General features: G+C 40.8%; 1 protein-coding gene across 1 annotated transcript; it reads left to right on the forward strand.

Annotated features, from left to right (window-relative positions):
• The first annotated feature begins 4,148 nt into the window (after positions 1-4,148).
• On the forward strand, positions 4,149-11,027 carry c3h15orf48 (chromosome 3 C15orf48 homolog). The gene is made up of 4 exons (XM_033988813.2): positions 4,149-4,455; positions 5,511-5,599; positions 6,554-6,614; positions 10,115-11,027. The coding sequence occupies exons 1-4, from the start codon at positions 4,417-4,419 to the stop codon at positions 10,181-10,183; spliced, it is 258 nt and encodes an 85-aa protein (XP_033844704.1). The 5' UTR covers positions 4,149-4,416; the 3' UTR covers positions 10,184-11,027.
• The last annotated feature ends 9,262 nt before the right edge of the window (positions 11,028-20,289 follow it).

Genomic DNA, 20,289 nt, shown 5'->3' on the forward strand with positions numbered 1-20,289 from the left:
TTGTGATGGATGACACTTGTTATTCTTTCCGTGATGTAAATATTAAATTGAATTTTTTTGCATATTTGTTTTTTGAAGCCTTTTGGAACAATACACACCACTCCCTGAACCGCCACCTTAACGTGGTGGAGGGGTTTGAGTGCCCGAATGATCCTGGGAGCTATGTTGTCGGGGGCTTCGTGCCCCTGGTAGGGTCTCCCATGGCAAACAGGTCCAGGGAGACGGGACAGACTAAGAGCGGTTCAGAAGCCCCTTATGAAAAGAGTACAATCAAGGCAAACTACGTCGCCCGGACCGGCGTTACCGGGGCCCCACCCTGGAGCCAGGCCTGGGGTGGGTGCTCAACAGCGAGCACCTGGTGGCCGGGCCTTTCCCCACGGGGCCCGGCCAGGCTCAGCCCGAAGGAGTGAGTGGGGCCGTCCTCATGTGGACCCACCACCCGCAAGAGGATCCGTAAGGGGCCGGTGCATGAAGATTTGGGCAGCAGTCGAAGGCGGGGGCCTCGACGACCGGATCTCTGGACATGGAGACTGGCTCTGGGGACATGGAATGTCACCTCGCTAGGGGGGAAGGAGCCGGAGCTTGTGCGGGAGGTTGAGCATTACCGACTAGATATAGTCGGCCTCGCCTCCACGCACAGTTTGGGCTCTGGAACCCAACTTCTTGAGAGGGGCTGGACTCTCCATTTCTCTGGCGTTTCCCGCGGGGATAGGCGGCGAGTTGGTGTGGGCTTGCTCATTGCCCCACAGCTCAGCCGCTTCATGTTGGGGTTCACTCCGGTGAACGAGAGGGTCGCGTCCCTGCGCCTTCGGGTCGGAGACAGGTCTCTCACTGTTGTGTCGGCCTACGGGCCAAACAGCAGTGCAGAGTACCCGGCCTTCTTGGAGTCCCTGGAAGGGGTACTAGACAGTGCACCAACTGGGGACTCCATTGTTCTCCTGGAGGACTTCAACGCCCATGTGGGTAACGACAGTGACACCTGGAGGGGCGTGACTGGGAAGAACGGCCTCCCTGATCTGAACCAGAGTGGTGTTTTGTTATTGGACTTTTGTGCTAGTCACAGTTTGTCCATAACAAACACCATGTTCGAGCACAAGGGTGTCCATCGGTGCACGTGGCACCAGGACACTCTAGGTCGGAGGTCGATGATCGACTTTGTTGTCGTGCCATCTGATCTCCGACCGCGTGTCTTGGACACTCGGGTAAAGAGAGGGGCTGAGCTGTCAACTGATCACCACCTGGTGGTGAGTTGGATCTGCTGGCGGAGGAGGAAGCCGGACAGACCTGGCAGACCCAAGCGTATCGTAAGGGTCTGTTGGGAATGCCAGAGCCCTCTGTCAGAGGGGTCTTTAACTCACACCTCCGGGAGAACTTCTCTCTGATCCCGGGGGAGGTTGGAGACATGGACTCTGAGTGGGCCATGTTCTCCACCTCTATTGTTGATGCGGCCGCTCGTAGCTGTGGTTGTAAGGTCTGCGGTGCTTGTCGTGGCGGCAATCCCCGAACCCGGTGGTGGACACCGGAAGTAAGGGATGCCGTCAAGCTGAAGAAGGAGTCCTATCGAGCCTTGTTGGCTCGTGGAACTCCTGAGGCAACCGATGAGTACAGGCGGGCCAAGCGTGCCGCGGCTCTTGCGGTTGCAGAGGCAAAAACTCAGGGTTGGGAGGAGTTCAAGGAGGCCATGGAGGAGGACTATCGGACAGCCTCAAAGAAATTCTGGCAAACCGTCAGACGCCTCAGGAGGGGGAAGCAGTGCTTCACCAACACTGTTTACAGTGCGGGTGGAGAGCTGCTGACCTCGACTGGGGATGTTCTTGGGTGGTGGAAGGAATACTTTGAGGATCTCCTCAATCCCCCCGTCATGTCTTCCGAGGAGGAAACAGAGACTGGGGACTCGAAAGGCGGACTCGTCCGGGGGTGGACGAGATCCGTCCTGAGTACCTCAAGTCTCTGGATGTTGTGGGACTGTCTTGGCTGACACGTCTATGCAACATCGCGTGGCGGTCGGGGACAGTACCTGTGGAGTGGCAGACCGAGGTGGTGGTCCCTCTGTATAAGAAGGGGGACCGGAGGGTGTGTTCCAATTACAGGGGAATCACACTCCTCAGCCTTCCCGGTAAGGTCTACTCCAGGGTACTGGAGAGAGATCCAACCGATAGTCGAACCTCGGTTTCAGGAGGAGCAGTGTGGTTTTCGTCCTGGTCGTGGAACACTGGACCAGCTTTATACTCTCCATCGGGTCCTCGAGGGTTCATGGGAGTATGCCCAACCAGTCCACATGTGTTTTGTGGATCTGGAGAAGGCATTCGACCGTGTCCCTCGTGGTGTCCTTTGGGGGGTGCTCTGGGAGTATGGGGTCCGGGGCTCTTTGCTAAGGGCTGTCCGGTCCCTGTATGACCGGAGCAGAAGCTGTGTTTGCATTGCCGGCAGTAAGTCAGACCTGTTCCCGGTGCATGTTGGACTCTGCCAGGGCTGCCCTTTGTCACCGGTTCTGTTCATTATATTTATGGACAGAATTTCTAGGCGCAGCCAGGGGCTGGAGGGGGCCTGGTTTGGGAACCACAGGATTTCATCTCTGCTGTTTGCGGATGATGTTGTCCTGATGGCTTCTTCGAGCCAGGACCTACAACAGGCACTGGGGCGGTTTGCAGCCGAGTGTGTAGTGGCTGGGATGAGAATCAGCACCTCCAAATCCGAGACCATGGTGCTCGACCGGAAAAAGGTGGTTTGCCCTCTCCGGGTGGGTGGTGAGTCTCTGCCCCAAGTGGAGGAGTTCAAGTATCTCGGGGTCTTGTTCACGAGTAAGGGAAGGATGGAGCGTGAGATTGACAGGCGGATCGGTGCAGCGTCTGCAGTGATGCGGTCGCTGTATCGGTCCGTTGTGGTGAAGAAGGAGCTGAGCCGGAAGGCGAAGCTCTCGATTTACCGGTCAATCTACGTTCCTACCCTCACCTATGGTCATGAGCTCTGGGTAATGACCGAAAGGACAAGGTCGCGGATACAAGCGGCTGAAATGGGTTTCCTCCACAGAGTGGCTGGGCGCACCCTTAGGGATAGGGTGAGGAGCTCAGTCACACGGGAGGAGCTCGGAGTAGAGCTGCTGCTCCTACACGTTGAGAGGAACCAGTTGAGGTGGCTCGGGCATCTGCTCAGGATGCCTCCTGGACGCCTCCCTAGGGAGGTGTTCTGGGCATGTCCCACCGGGAGGAGGCCCCGGGGAAGACCCAGGACACGCTGGAGGGACTATGTCTCTCGGCTGGCCTGGGAACGCCTTGGGATCCCACCGGAGGAGCTGGAGGACGTGTGTGGGGTGAGGGAAGTTTGGGATTCCCTGCTTAGACTGCTGCCCCCGCGACCCGGCCCCGGATATGCGGAAGAAAATGGATGGATGGATGGATGGATAGATTTTCCCCAGGATTCCAAATTTAAAAGATTTTACCAGCAAAGACTTTTTTTTATTTATTTACTTTATATTTAGTATTTTGGTTTTTTGTTGTTGTTGTTTTTTATACTATTTTAACGCTATGTGCAACCATATGTGAATTTTTCTTTTTTTTTTTCTTTTTCAACTGTATAGGAAGCGTAAACAAAGCATTGAATTTATGTCTTAAGGGGTGGGATTTAATAAGTTTTCTTCTTTCCACTCGTTTTGGGGTTTATATAAGGATTAATTTGTGAAATGTGCTTTAAGTGTACCTGATACATGTGCTTGAAATAAATAAATAAAATAAAATACAATAAATAAATAAATAAATAGAAAAATAAATAAAAATACAATAAATAAATAAATAGAAAAATAAATTCATAAATAAATAGAAATAGAAAAATAAATACATAAATAGAAAAATAAAAAAATAAATATTTTTTAAAAATGCGATGAGGACGCAATATTATGACATGGATCAGGAAATAGTGTAAAATGAGCACTTTAAACTGTTCTATTTTATCTTGTACTTTATTTAATGCATCTTTTTTCTCATTTTATTTAAAAATTTACATAATTTTTTCGTTAAGTGTCTCAAATTTGGCTCATTTTTTTATTAAGTGTCTTTTGTAAACACGTGCCTTTGTTTACACCTGCAGTACACCACAGCGTCCAGCAGGGGGCGTCCTCTCCTATTGTAATGTATTGATCCTTTAACTAGTTTGACTGTGATGGTGCGATCGAGAGGAGGCAGGAGGAGACAGGAGGAGGCAGAAGGTGTACGTGCGCCTCACCTCGTCCTCACTGTGACTTTCAGAACAAAACCGAGACGCACAGAGACGTTTGTTTCACACAAGACCGCGACGTCATCCCGCAGGTGAGAGAAGCAGAGGGCACGTGACCCACCTCGCGTCACCTCAAACTTTTAGTAAAAACAGACTAATTTAACGGATAACGTCTGATTTTAACGGTGCTGCGGTCACTGAGTGAAAATGAAAGGATTTATGCAACTTTTAAAGAAGAAGAAGGAGGTATGGAGTTTTTGCTGTCTCATTTACTGCTTTTAAATTATATTATTTTTCATTTATTTTATTTTTTTCATGCATTTTAATAATTTAATTTAACGTTAACAGTTGCTAATTTACTATCTCAATGTTTTAGCTTTTTCTACTTTATTTAGCCTGTTTTTAATACATTTTCTTTCTTTTTTTTAATATATATTTAATTAATAATATTGTTTTTATTACAATTCCTTTGACATTTTACTGTGTTATTAAAATGTCTATATGACACAAAACTGATTCTTTTGAGCTTTAAGTCGTGTTCTAATGCTGTTCTCTCCTCAAAAACAGACCTGGAGTTGTGTTTTAACCCTTTATTATTAGTCTGTTATATCTCCAAAGCTCAAAACGCTCTGTTCCACCTTGTGATGTCATGAAGTGGCACTTTTCAACTTAACAGCTCCTTTTACGTTTAGTTCAGTAGAGATGAGTGGCTATTCCAGGGCTGAAATGATCCAATTGATTCTAGAAATGAAGGTGTAAAGTTTAAAAACACAGTGGAGCACTTCCTGTATCACCACATGATGACATCACAAGGTGGAACAGAGTGTTTTCAGTCTGAGAGAAGAACTCAGCCTAAATCTGCAGGGTTTGTGTGTTAAACATGTCTGAATGAAACAAAAGACAGCTCCAAGTCTGTTTGTGACGAGGAAATGACATTAGAATAGATCAGAAAACAGTGTAATATGGACCTTTAAACTGTTCTATTTTATTTTATTCTTAATTTAATTTACCTGTTCCTATCTATGTTGCTTTTTTAAACAAGCTGCAGTCATTTTGCATTAGGCTGTCCATGAGCTTCAGCTTCCTTTCTTTTTATATGTGATATTTTGACTTTAGCCCATTCAAAAGATATCATATTTTGTTTGGAATTGGTAATTGCTATGGCAACAGTGCTACATTCTCTCCACTCTGAACCCCAGGGATATTCTCACATGGTGTTTTTATTTCTTCATGGTGTTTTTATGGGTGTATGTTGTTGTTACAGTCTCATTAAAACCTGTTTTCTGTCTGTGTCGTTGTAGTTGATTCCTTTGATCGGCTTCATGGCGTTTGCCGCTGCCGGAGCCACCACTGCCTCCCTCTATTTCCTCTTCACCAAAACCGACATCGTGTGAGTCACCCATGACTTAGATCTCCATTATATTAGCACCTGTATTCTATGCTAAAGGCTCGCTGTGTAACTTTCCTGGTCCGTCAACTGCTCGTCTCCATGGTGATGTTATAACTTTACCTGAAATGTTCCACAATTAAACCGTAGACTGTGTAAAAATATGCTAGCTCCCGCCTTCTAAACAGGAAGTGATTATGGGCACACTTCCGGCTCTGGCTCCAATTCACTTTCCATTGAAAAACTGTCCCCTCTCTCTGTACCTGCTGCTGTCAGACTCGTCATTTTGGTGTTAAATGTTCATATTAACCCGCTCTACATGATCCTGGGGTTTTTATTCCACTATTGTGTCTGTAAATCAAGATATAAACATTAATAACAGACAAATCAGGCGCCTTCTTTCCCTGAGGTCACTGCTAGCGTTAGCAACAGATTTGGTTGACAGCATTGCTAAGCGCCTGCTCCCTGTTAAACCAGCAGTGCGAAGGGAAGGGGCGTTACCTTCAACATTCTCTCTCCTGATTGGCTCTTTGGTTGCTATGGTACTCGCGGTCAGAATTCCAAATATGGAAATCGACTCCAAATCAGCCGCTATAACTGCTAGCCTCGATGAGCTTCAATTGGAGCTGAACGCTGTGGGTGTGTTAGTCCACTTCTTTATACAGTTTATGAATTAAACATTGATCTATCTTTCATGTACACAATTACCTTTGTTTTTGTCTCTCATGAAGCGCGCATTCGTACTGTGAGCTGGCCCTCCTCTCCACAGATCTACCCTGTATCTTGGCCTAGTGGTGCCTAGTGGCTTATTTCCATGATTATATTTCATGCCATAGTGTGAAACATTACAGGCAAAGCAATAACATCTCCAATTTGTGTGTACACTTCCTGTGTGTCATATATTTGGATCTAAACCACATTTGCTAATGGGTTGTGTTGTGACGCTGTTATTTTTAGCATCAATAAAAGCGGTAATCCTGAGCCCTGGGAACAAGTGGACCCAACCAAGCCACAAAAGGTAAAGAAAAAAACGTATTTTCATTTAAATCAGACTTTTCAGATGTTTCTTCATGTTCTAGTCATTTCTTCTCGTTGAGCCTCTGAAGTTGTATTTGGACTGATTCAAGTTTGATTTTAATCTTTAATCCATTATTTTCAAGACGCCATTTTGCTGTTCTGCCCCCGTTTAACTTCCACTGTGACACGCCCACTGTGACACGCCCACTGTGACACGCCCACTGTGACACGCCCACTGTGACGTACGCACTTCCTTCTCCAGTTTTATTTTCTTAATCGTTGATACTCGTAGGATTCGACAGCGTCACATTGTCATTTTGGTGCAATTTTTTTTTTTTATCTACTTCTCGCTAGTGTCATGTGCACTTATCCATAGGGGGCACCAACAGCATGTGGCGCTTTGTTGTGATGACGTTTACGGCGACGTCAGCTCCCATTGGACTTGTTTCTTTTATTAAGTAGTTTTAGATGAATATTGTGATTTAAAATGTGTAAATTATGACATAATGAGATTAGAACTATAGAGACGCAAACACAATAGGTCTGAAATCACCTTTTTGTGTAAATTACTGTTGTTTTTTTTAATATTACACAAACTGAATACATGGAGCGCTCGGTGAGGAGACGACACACAGACGGGTTTGTTCATTGTGATGCAGCCGAATCCGCTGAGTCACTGTGGCGGAGCTCATCCCAATCACTTTGTCTGTTAGTGACATAAGCAAATGAAATATCTGCTCCAGAGCTACTGTCACCTTAAAGGGACAGGCTTTATTTGGCTCCGCCTCAGTCTGACACTCGCAGTCCTCTAGCTGACAGAGCGATAGTCCACTGCTGCCATTGTGTCCTTGGGCAAGACACTTATCTCACCTATTTCTTTAGTTGTTTAGTTCTAGTTGCTGTTTTAATTATCTGTTGACTTTAGAATTAGTAGCAAATCCACTCAAACAATCCAAATTTCCATCATGGCTACCGATAATATAACTACTTTCATTTTCACAGTTACCACTACTACTACTACTTCTACTACTACTACTATGGGGTTGTATCTAAAATAATCTTGCCTTTAAAATGAAGAAGTCTCTGTTTTCTGGATCCCAGCCAAAAACAGACTAATCTACAGATTCTGCACAACAGCGCCCCCTCACTGTTAGCATCTTTCTGTCCTGTTTTATCTCTATGAGGTTTTTGCTGAATCATGCTAAAATATAAATATATAAGTATTTAAAGATGAGGCAGTGAACAGGGAGCTGCAGGTGGATGTCACATGTTAAACTCTACACAAATAAAATGAATCCTTCACCAGAGACACTTCTGTGTTTAGAAAGTCTCAATGTGTTTGTGTCTCAATGCTAACGCTAATGCTAATGCTAACTATGAGACATAATAAATATTAAAACAACACCACAAACTGAAGTATTCAGTACATATAAATAATGTAGTCTTTATTTTAATTAATTTGAATTTTAATAGGTTGTTTATTTTATGTGTTGAGATTTTAATAAAACCGACGGTTAGCTTTGAGTCACAGTGAGCTAGCTAGCGTGCTGCTAAACATATTCATCTGAGTTTGATTAATGTTGTATTTCAGTTGCAGATGTTTTCCTTGCAAAACTGAGCTCGAGTCTCTTTACCTGCTGTTTGTTCTGTTCATCTGTCATCTTGATGTTGATGTTTGTGCATATTTTTATTCCCCTGCTGTTGTTGAACTGTGCGTGGCAACACTAGAATTTCCCCACTGTGGGACAAATAAAGGCTCTGTTATCTCTTATCTTATCTTAACTCCAGGTGTAAAACAACACATTTCATTTTCCTGCCTTGTCCAGAGTTGTTGCTTTCCCCTTGTACCTGACCCAAAACGATCGTGTCCTTATTAGGTTAAATATTTGTATCCGAATATTTTTATCTGACCCAGTTTCAGAGAGTCACATTTTTTTCAAATCTACAATTCAAAGATACACGAGCTGCTTGTTTCCACTGAGACATTATTGTAATTTTGTAAACTGATGGGATTATTTTGACAGGATTAGTTTATGTTTTGTTGACACAGATGTAGAGTTAGGACTTTACTTATACACAGATTAAACTTAAAGAGGAGGTGTTAAGCAAAATCTATTTTTTTGTCTTTCTTCCATGTTTTTATGCTGTTTCCTCATCAAAAACATGTGTAAAGAGTTTTAGATGTCATCCATGCATGTTTGAATAATCTAGTGATCTCTCTCAGTGTAGGGAAGTAACTGAATACTTAAACAGAAAGAATACTTATAATACTTATTTTGAGTAACCGTATTCTTGTATATTCTTGTACAGTTACTTTTTCATTTAGTGGGATTCAGAGTACAGTTACTTTGAACTGCACAGTATTAGTGAGTAAAAAATTAAAAATAAACAGAGTGAGTGCGCGTATGTGTGCGTTTGTGTGTGTGCATGTGTGTATGTGTGTGTGCATGTGTGGGTGTGTATATGTGTGTGTGTGTGTATATATATGTGTGTGCGCATGCATGTGTGTGTATGTATGCGTTTGTGTGTGTATATGTGTGTGTGGATATGTGTGTGTGTGTGTAGGGGTGTGTGTGTGGGGGGGGGGGTGTGCGTTGGTGTGTGTGCATGTGTGTGTATATGTGGGAGTGTGTGCATGTGTGTGTGTGATTTATCATCTCTAATTCAACATAAATTACTGCAGAACAAACAGAGCAACAAAAATTATATGTCATGTTTTTTCTCTCTAATATAATGCAACTCTGTGTAAAAGTATTCGGAGTACTCAGAGCACAGTACTCTGATTGGCCCATGTAACAGAAAACATTAAAAACACATTTTAATTGTGATATTCAGTATTCTGTAACTAAATATATTTCCAAAGTCCTGATCTCTGTCTGTAAACTCTGTGACACCTGCTTTAGATCACATGACTATGAATCTATGTTTGTGGCATCTGTCCCTGTTCAAATAAATAAATGTATTAATTAATATGTACCGTAAATTTGGGACTGTAGAGCGCACCTGAATATAAGCCGCACCAGCTAAATTTGAAAAGAAAATCAATTTTGTCCATATATAAGCCGCACCTGAATATAAGTCGCAGGTTTTTGTGTTGTAACATGTGATATTTACACAGAAAGACGGTACACAGAAGGTTTTTTTAGTTTTAATTTAGGAAACGCTTTTTTTTTTTTTTTTTTTTTAACTGTGTCTGAAAAGCAGTTCAGTTCATAATCTTTCCCCATGTCTCACTTTTGCATTTACTGCTAGAGCGCCCCCCAGTGGCCGTTAGGCAGTAAAAATCTTTAAATTAGCCGCACTGTTGTATAAGCCACAGTGTTCAAAGTGTGGGAAAAAAGTAGAAGCTTATAGTCCGAAATTTACGGTAACTGTTTATGTGACACTTAACTAATCTGATTATTCCAGAAATCAGATCATGATCAGATTTTGAACACACAGCCACTGTTGACTGTACCATTGTGTTTTTTGTGTATAATGACCTCTGTGTGTGTGTCGTAGCTGCTCACCATACACCAGCAGTGGAAGCCCATCGAGGAGCTGCAGGCCCTCAAGAAACTGCAGAAGTGAAGCCTCCTGCTCCACAGCGCCCCCATCAGTCCAACAGAATCCTCCAGCCCTGCTCCACTGCGCCCCCATCAGTCCAACAGAATCATCCAGCCCTGCTCCACAGCGCCCCCATCAGTCCAACAGAATCCTTTCTGCACAAACTCCGCTTCAGACGCTCAGTGTGCGGAAACGCTTCTGCTGCACTGGTGGGGTTAGTCACTATGTGTGTCCTGCTCCTCCACCGAAAGACATCCACCTGTTCAGATGTGTTTGTTTGTTTGTTTTCTATTGTTCGGTTTGACGGGTTTGAGTTGAATGCACTGCAGTATGAGCTCAGGACTATAGTTTAAAGAAAGCGTTTTAAGTGTTTTTGTGGGGTTTTTTGTCTGTTTTTTTTAGCGTTCTCCCATGTTATAACATTGTTCACTCATCAAAAACATGGCTGAAGTGATTTTAGATCTTATCCGTGCATGTTTTATACATTTAGCGATCTTTCCCAGGCCCTTTCTCACCGTTAGATCTAAGATTCTGTCCAATTCTTCGCTCACAAGCCTACATTCTCTGCCTGAATACTCAAAAACACAAAGCTAAACGTACACTACAACTTCACAAACCTGGCGTGATGTGCAGTAGTTTCATTAGCTGGTGCACGCTGGTTGTGTAGTGGTAGCGCTTTGAAGGGGGAGTGACTTAATGCGGAGATGAAGGGCAGGGGGAGGGGACTGGGAGCCTGAAAACGATGCAGCTTTTAAACGTACATGTGAATATTAATAACGCTTCAGTGTGTCGTGTATTTAATGTGATATATAAATAAATAAATTAATAAAAGTTGAATGTACATTTGAAATAAACAATTGTGAACTTGAATAACTCTGGGTGGTGTTTTTTAGTCACAAGGCAAAACTGTGAGTCTGAGTAATAATGTAGAAATCGAGGGTGTGGCTACGATTAGCTACAGACGCCATGCCAAACTATGTCTTTTGACCTGTTTAACTGACCAACCGAGGTCACTGTTACACGCTCTCGGCCCACTCTCCATGGAAACACGCAGGAGGCAGACGAAAAGTGACACAGTGCAGCTTTAATAGTGACTCCAGCTGACTTCATGTTATTCTGATTAGATCCTGCAGCATTTCTGATCAAACATAGCACAGGGTTTACATAAGAGGGAAGGGTGGGCGTGTCCGGGGAGTGTGGTTGGACTCTGAGTCACAGCAGCGTATAAAACATTTCAATTGGAGGAAATAGCTGCTATAAAATAATAAAGTTTTAAAGGGAAGGATAGAAATACAAAACAATAAACAAAAAGGAGAAAGTGTGACAGCTGTGGCAAGACAGGTTTATTCGTACACAAGGTAATTCAAAGAGCTTTACAGAATAAAACATCACAATACAACAAATCAAAACATAAATAATCATCATAAAATTAACATTAAAGGAGAAAAGTGCAGAATAAACCCCTTTCAGTCACAGCAGAACGAAACTGAGTCTGGATTTGAACATTGTCAAAGTCGAGGCCTGTCACATCTTCAGGAAGAATGTTCCAGGTTTTAACTGCACAAAACTGATTCCCCATGTTTAGTCTTGGTTTAGTCCTGGTTTAGTTCTGGTTTAGTCCCAGTTTAGTTCCAGTTTAATCCACATTTAGTCCCGGTTTAGTCCTGGTTTAGTCCTGGTTTAGTTCCGGTTTAGTCCACATTTAGTCCCGGTTTAGTCCCGGTTTAGTCCTGGTTTAGTGCACGTTTAGTCCTGGTTTAGTTCTGGTTTAGTCCTGGTTTAGTCCTGGTTTAGTCCTGGTTTAGTCCCGGTTTAGTCCACGTTAAGTCCCGGTTTTGTCCTGGTTTAGTCCTGGTTTAGTCCACGTTTAGTCCTGGTTTAGTTCTGGTTTAGTCCTGGTTTAGTGCATGTTTATTCCTGGTTTAGTTCTGGTTTAGTCCTGGTTTAGTGCACGTTTAGTCCCGGTTTAGCTCTGGTTCTGTCCTGGTTTAGTCCTATTTTAGTCCTGGTTCAGTCCTGGTTCAGTCCTAGTTTAGTCCTGGTTTAGTCCTGTTTTAGTCCTGGTTCAGTCCTAGTTTAGTCCACGTTCAGTCCTGGTTTAGTCCTGATTTAGTCCTGGTTAATTCTAGTTTAGTCCCGGTTTAGTCCTGGTTTAGTCCTGGTTTAGTGCACGTTTAGTCCTGGTTTAGTTCTGGTTTAGTCTTAGTTTAGTCCTGGTTTAGTCCCGGTTTAGTCCACGTTTAGTCCCGGTTTAGTCCTGATTTAGTCCTGGTTTAGTCCACATTTAGTCCTGGTTTAGTCCACGTTTAGTCCTGGTTTAGTGCACGTTTAGTCCTGGTTTAGTTCTGGTGTAGTCCTGGTTCAGTCCTAGTTTAGTCCCAGTTTAGTTCTGGTTCTGTCCTGGTTTAGTCCCAGTTTAGTACCGGTTTAGTCCCAGTTTAGTTCTGGTTCTGTCCTGGTTTAGTCCTGTTTTAGTCCTGGTTCAGTCCTGGTTCAGTCCTAGTTTAGTCCACGTTCAGTCCTGGTTTAGTCCTAATTTAGTCCTGGTTTAGTTCTAGTTTAGTCACGGTTTAGCCCTGATTTAGTCCTGGTTCAGTCCTGGTTTAGTCCTGGTTTAGTCCTGATTTAGTCCACATTTAGTCTTGGTTTAGTCCTGATTTAGTCCTGATTTAGTCCACATTTAGTCCTGGTTTAGTCCTGATTTAGTCCTGGTTCATGTGGCTCTAAGAGGCTCAGATCAAAGTGACCTCAGTATTATCTAAGTACGAGTATAAAAGGTAAATTGATGAACATTTTTATATAGAGTTTTTCTACCTTCAAGGCTCAAAGTGGTGGGTTAAGTGTCAAATACAGCCTTTATCTGTGGGAAATGGAATCACACCACCAACCTGTGGCTCAGTGGATGTGACCACTTGACCAATGATGTTTATGTCAAGGGCAGGATTTGAACCTGCAACCTTCAGATCAGTGGAGAAAAACTCTACCAACTGAGCCACTGTCATTCTGTATAAAAGTATTTAGCAGTGAAAGTTTGAAATATCTGCAGCTTCCAAACAAAGAAACCCAGATAAAATGAATATAGTAATGCAGACGAAGTACTCTGTCTTGTTACTTAAGTAAAACTACAGACACCAGAGCAAAAAATACTCAAATAAAAGTAAAAGTATCACATGAAAAAATCTACGTACGGTAAGTAAAAGTATTAAAGTACCTGTTTAACAATCTACTTAAAGAGTAAAAAGTAAAAGTATTTCACAATTTTGAGCCTTATAAAGTTTCAAATGTGGTGATTTTTATAAAGATTTGTGTATTTTTTGCTCAAATTATGAACGTGTTAAAAATAAGCAAAATGTAGAGTAGTAGAAAGTATAGATACTGCTCTCAAACATACTCAAGTAAAAGTAAAAAGTATCCACTGTAAAATGTACTTAAGGACAGATACCTAATTTTTACTTAAGTACAGCACTTTACTACTTTTACTTTGTTATGTTCCACCACTGAAGACGAGTTTACATTCATATAACCCCGTATTAGCATCTTGTGTTTGTATTTTAGCCATATCCTTCTTAAAATGGCGTCACTTGCTCTGGCGTAATTATTGATAACGCGCTCCAATCCCTCAATCTCCATTTTGAATATGAAAACTCCAGCCCGGCCCATGTCCAGATATGAACAGGAGCATTAATCATGAACAGAAAACACGTTGAGGTCAGGACCGGGTCAGCGCTTCCGTAAAACAGGAAGTGGACGTCCTTATTTGTCTGTCATTGAGTCATAAAACCACAACTTACTTCCTGTTTGAAGCTAGTACACAGATGGACTTTCAAAACAGACCCACAGTTATGAGTGACAGACACATTTATATTATTATTTCTTCTTCGTGGGACTATTTAAGGTTGGATAATCCAGATTAGCCCAGGAACAACTGCAGATGTTGGTTTTGAAAGTTGAAATATGGACGTAGCTAACAGGAAGTGATTATGGGTGCGCTTCCAGCTCCATCGACTCTGGCTCCAGTTCTTACTTCCTGTTTCCCATCATGCAGCAGTGGACATATATCACACTAAAGGGAGATAACAGCTTTGTTCTGGTTATTTCGGTTAAAGGGGTTTTTATGTTTTTTTTGTTGTTGTTGTGTCTGTAAATCAAGATATGATTATTAATAACAGACAAATCAGGCACCTTCTTTCTCCGAGGTCGCTCCTGCTAGCGTTAGCAACAGGTTTGATTGACAGTGTTGCTAAGCGCCTGCTCCTGCTAAACCAGCGGTGCAGGCGGGAAGGGGCTTTTTCTTCAGCTTCGCTCCTGATTGGCTCCTTGGTTGCTCTGATACTCGCAGGCGGAATTCCAATTATGAAATTTGCCTCCAAATTAGTCGCTATAACCGCTAGCCTTGATTAGCTTCATTTGGAGCCAAACGCTGTGGGTGACGTCACACTCACTCAGTCACTTCTTTACACAGTCTTCACACGCGCACGTAGACTGCATCAAAACTAACTGACTAAACTGAGACTAAATTCAAAACTGATCCTGGACTAGACCAGAACTAAACCAGGACTAAACCAGATCTTTTAACAGGACTAAACTGGGCCTAAACCGGGATCCAACAACGACAAGTGTGAATGCAGCCTTACTTCCTGTTTGAAGTTAGACAACGATATAGGCTTCACTTTAGTCTGGAGAGAAGCCGGTCACACCACTAAGACATTTACAGGTCAGATCTGTGGAGGGGTGGTCCCACGAGCAGTAAGACTGAAAGTTTTATTGAGCCAAAAAAGTCAAACAAAAAGTCAAACAACAACAATAAAAAACACCTGTAATTGAACAAATATAGATACATTTAATGGCATATTGTGGAAAGTTCCTGGCAAAGCGTCTCCATGGAAACAACCAAATGTGGCCCTTCCCATTCTCACCAGAAAGGTTACGTAATATCTTTAAATGACTGCAAAAGCTTAGACTCCACAAACTTTACTGGAGTTTCGTGTCCTGTCATCTCTTTCGTCTGTGCGATTGTGAACATCATGAATAATATTTAAATAGAGTTTCCCACCGACATCATTTTAAAACGGCTAAAAATAATGGAGCTGTGTCCTTCTGGGGCTTCAATCCCACGTGACTCTGAGGAAAAGCCTTTTACAGAGTCGGCCTCGTCTTCTGCGTGGGCATTACAGACGGTTACTCCACGAAATGCAGTAACAACATACACTCTAAAGTACTTTATAACAGACTAAAAACACTCTCAGCAGAAGTACACATGACCAGGCAGAAGAAGTACCACTTTTTCAAAACTATGAAAGACACATATGGAATTAGTGGTGCAACTTTTTAGGTGTTTTTAGCAGAAGTAACTTTTCATAACTGGAGAAAATCGATACTTGACCAGGTTGAGTATTTAGCCTCTGCTTGGTATATTTATTTTAATACAACTTTCTGTACAGCGCACGTGTAACTGACATCACATCCTGTCTCTACAAAATAAATGTCTCTTTAACACAGAGTAAGAGCACTACTTTGATGAACAATACGTAACTTTTTAAGAATAAATAAATAAATAAATAAATAAAGCTTGTAATTAAACACACACTGGAGCATTGGTTAAACCTGATTATTGAGTCATTTTTGTTCTGGTTGATTATTACACAAGTGACCTGTGTTTGGACCCAGACTCAGGGAAAGAAGGCGCCTGATTTGTCTGTTATTAATGTTTATATCTAGATTTACAGACACAACAGTGAAATAAAAACCCCAGGATCATGTAGAGCGGGTTAATACGAACATTTAAGACCAAAATGACGAGTCTCACAGCAGCAGGCACAGAGAGAGGGGATACAAAAAACAAAAAAATAAACTTAAAATAACAAAATAAAAAATAAATTAAAAAATAACTTAAAATAACTTTTAAAAAAAAAAAAAATTAAAAGTAAACTCAAAATAAAAAAGAACTCAAAATAATGAAAAAAAAACTCAAAATAACAAAAAAAAGAAAAATAAAACTCAAAAACTAAAATAATAGAAAAAATTGAAAAAAATAAACTAAAAAAAATAATGAAAAAAAAAATAAACTCAAAATAAAAACCCCAGGATCATGTAGAGCGGGTTAATACCAACATTTAAGACCAAAATGATGAGTCTCACAGCAGCAGGCACAGAGAGAGGGGATACAAAAAACAAAAAAATAAACTTAAAATAACAAAATAAAAAATAAATAAATAAATAACTTAAAAAAAAACAAAAAAAAGTTAAAAGTAAACTCAAAATAAAAAAGAACTCAAAATAATGAAAAAAGCCCTCAAAATAACAAAAAAAGAAAAATACTCAAAATAACAAAAAAAAAGTAAAAAAAAAAAAACAAAATAAAAAAAACAAAAAACTCAAAATAACAAAAAAAGTTAAAAGATAAAACTCAAAAACTAAAATAATAACTAAAAAAAACAGAAAAAATGGAAAAAAATAAACTCAAAATAAAAACCCCAGGATCATGTAGAGCGGGTTAATACCAACATTTAAGACCAAAATGACGAGTCTGACAGCAGCAGGTACAGAGAGAGGAGACACGTGTTTTCAGTAGAAAGTGAATTGGAGCCAGAGTCGATGGAGCAGGAAGCGCGCCCATGATCACTTCCTATTTGTGATGTGGTGGCTAGCAGTTTAGCTATGTCCATTATATATACAGTCTATGGAGGAGGGTCTACCTAGAGATGCTATTGCTTTGTCTGGGATGTTCCACAATATGACATTTAACTTTTTTATTGTCATGGAAACAAGCAGATGAATCCACAGGGCCAAGTGTTTTGTAATGTAGCAGCAAATAAAATCTCAAGTGCAGAGTGAAAAGTGCATCAGATCAGGTGTAGATAATGTATCTCTGCTGTGAATGGCTCTATTAAAAGAACTGTGTGTAAATATGGATTTGAAATGACACAAGTTTGACCTTTGAACTGTGTCCCCAGCGACGAGGTAAACGTGTTCAAACCAAATAAAACTTTTACTGATAACATCTGTAATCTTAATTATAAAAACACTGGCGGCCTGTTTATTTGGTGTTTTGGTTCAAGACAATTATCCATTCAGAGAGCAGAATGAGCGTCACATGACTCTCTCATTTGGGTTGCCAGGTCCAAAGCTGAAATCCAATTGTTTTAATCCTAAAACGCCTCTGAATGGTCACTACCTAAACCCCAGCACCTGCAGCTAATCATGACTCAGTGCTAATGCAGCCCAACCTTTTTTTAAACAGTAACAGGACACAAAGACATAAACAAACTCATTGGGCAGGTTTGGATTCTGACAAACTAAAATATGTACTTTTCCCCAGAGTGACCCTTTATGAAACGCTGATGGCACTAAAGACGTTTATGATCTGCTCATTCACACTGATGCTGAGGTTTGTTTATTTGTGTCATGTGACTCTTAACGCCGTTTCCGTCACTCAGAGCTGGCACGTTTCACACATATTAAACTCTGGATGAACTGTGAGGTTTGACAGACGCCTGTGTCCACATGTTTATAGAAACAAACTACAGTAAAAAGTGCACTCACCAAATCAGACAACACAGCAGTGAAATGGCTCTGTGGTGAGGTAGAGCGGCAAATACAGGAAATGTAAAAAATAAATTTCCAAAGATATTCTCATTGTGACTTCTGCTTTGGTTAGAGAATTTAAATCAGCTCGCATGCTCTTCAAAAATCAGCCAAAATACAGCCTATGTTCTAAAGAGCAGGTAATGCAAACACTACAGGGCCTACATTACATAACATTACATTAACAACATAATATTACATTATATACCATAACATTACATCACATTATATTACATTAATTAATAACATAATATTACATCACATTACATTACATTAATAACATAATATTACATCACATTACATTACATAACATTACATTACATTACATTAAATTACATTACGGGCTTAAAGCTCTCCTTCCTGATTTGAAGGCGTTGGCATGGCAACCATCCTCTGATGTTAGCAATCAAAATATTCTGTCTGTTGAAGGTGAAAGGTCCGGATAAAATCCTTCAGCTCAGGAAGGAGACATCTTCCTGAAACCCTGAAGAAGTAGTTACATGTTTGTTATTTGGCCGACAAAATCACTTAAAGCGAAAGGTTTTGATGATTCTCACATTTTGACTTATTCAGGTGGATAAAACCTGTAAATATAAATATAGTTTTACATAAATCAAGAAGCCGTTTGTGAAGAAAAGTTACAGGAAGACAGTTCTATTTTAAAGAGTCCCACATTGATCATTTTATTTGTCAAATAATAATCTCTGTGATATTAGAGTTTTAGCCACAGATGGAATTAATTTTAAATAAAATCTTAAATATAGTGATCTTAAGAGTGTTTTAGTCCAACAAGTCGTCCAACCTGTCACGGGCACAGTAAAGACCCATGGACGGCCTGTCTCCATGGAGTTATTCATTTCCCCGCAATGTTCCACGGTATGGCATTAAACTTTGAACATTAAACAATGGCATTAATCTATCTCCATGGAGACAGATGGTGACAGTCACAGGTCAGCTCTGAAGAGAGGCAAGTAAGAACACATTTTGTCTGACATAAAAACAGCTGTAAATAGATAGATAAATAAATAAATGGGTAAATAAATAAATAAATGGGTAAATAAATAAATAAATAAATAAATAAATAAATAAATAAATAAATAAATAAATAAATAAATAAATAAATAAATAAATAAAATAGGACAACTGCAAACAGAGCAAGATAAAACCAGGTTAAACACAGACTCACTAATGAACTAAAGCCTCCATTTGCTCTAAAGCCTCATATCGACGAGCCGGTGACATAATCTCCTGTATTGATTTTGTGATTCCTCTTTAAACAAAGTTAAAGTAAATACAGAGCCAGCTGTGTCATAAAGAGCCTCTGTTCACTATTCACAGCCCTGACTGATGGCGAAGTGTCATATCACAGTGTTTCTGGAGACAGGTGCTCGGAATGATTTCAGATTTTAAACGAGTTAAATAGAACAGTATTGATTTTAAAATGTCCTTTTTAATTAGTGTTATGGCCTTCAGAATGTTTGGAAGATTTTTGATGCCAGTGTCATTAGTACAAGAAAAATAGGTTGGTAAGAGCTGATGAATTGGGTTCTATAAATCTATAAATAATTTAAAAGTGCACAGAATGGACACTTGTAGCTTTAAGTCATGTTCCAATGCTGTTTTCTCCACAAAAACAGACAGTTGTGTTTTGTTTCATTCACACATGTTTGAGTCACACTATATTATTAGTCTGTAACATCTACAAAGCTCAAAATGCTCTGTTCCACCTTGTGATGTCATAAAGTGGTAGTTTTGAAATTAACAGCTCCTTTTACCTTGTGGACAATATACAAATGTAATACGTTGTTTACTTTCTTACAAAGGTGCAAAAGGTTTTGTTTCCCATCATGCAGCAGTGGACATATATCACACTAAAGGGAGATAACAGCTTTGTTCTGGTTATTTTGGTTAAAGCCACAGTTCTTATCTGTAGCACCTCTCGTCTCAGGAATGTGTGACCCCCACGAAGGAAGCGAGGGCTATAAAACACTCACATTGTTCGACTTTGCTTTAAATTTCTTAATGTGTGACCCTCAGTCTGGTATAAAACACTGGTATAGTCTCATGTTGTTTAAACTCTGCTCTTAGGACTCTACTCTCTTGATTCTTCTTTAGACTCTGCTTTTAATTTTGCTGGACGCTGCCTTTAACTCGACTGTTTTGCTGTAACTGACAATAAAGATCTACAGAACGATCCCCGTGTTCTTCATGCAACATAACAGAAACCGGCAACCATTAATTCAGTAGAAAATTGGCAATTCCAGGAGCTGAAATGATCCAAATGATTCTAGAAATGAAGGTGTGTGGAGTTTAAAAACACAGTGGAGCACTTCCTGTATTATCACATGATGACATCACAAGGTGGAACAGAGTGTTTTTTGTCAGTTTGAGAGAAGAACTCAGCCTAAATCTGCAGGGTTTGTGTGTTAAACATGTATGAATGAAACAAAACACAACTCCAGGTCTGTTTTTGATGAGGAAACAACATTAGAACAGATCAGAAAACAGTGTAATATAGACCCTATTATTCTTTTTATTATTCTTTA

This window comes from Periophthalmus magnuspinnatus, chromosome 3, assembly GCF_009829125.3.
Source record: "Periophthalmus magnuspinnatus isolate fPerMag1 chromosome 3, fPerMag1.2.pri, whole genome shotgun sequence".
Lineage (NCBI taxonomy): Eukaryota > Metazoa > Chordata > Actinopteri > Gobiiformes > Gobiidae > Periophthalmus > Periophthalmus magnuspinnatus.

Excerpts from the sequence above, each read along its gene's own strand:
- c3h15orf48 (XM_033988813.2), top strand. The coding sequence starts at position 4,417 with ATGAAAGGATTTATGCAACTTTTAAAGAAGAAGAAGGAG. Across the intron at positions 4,456-5,510 it reads TTTTAAAGAAGAAGAAGGAG|TTGATTCCTTTGATCGGCTT; the intron begins GTATGGAGTTTT and ends GTGTCGTTGTAG. Across the intron at positions 5,600-6,553 it reads TTCACCAAAACCGACATCGT|CATCAATAAAAGCGGTAATC; the intron begins GTGAGTCACCCA and ends TGTTATTTTTAG.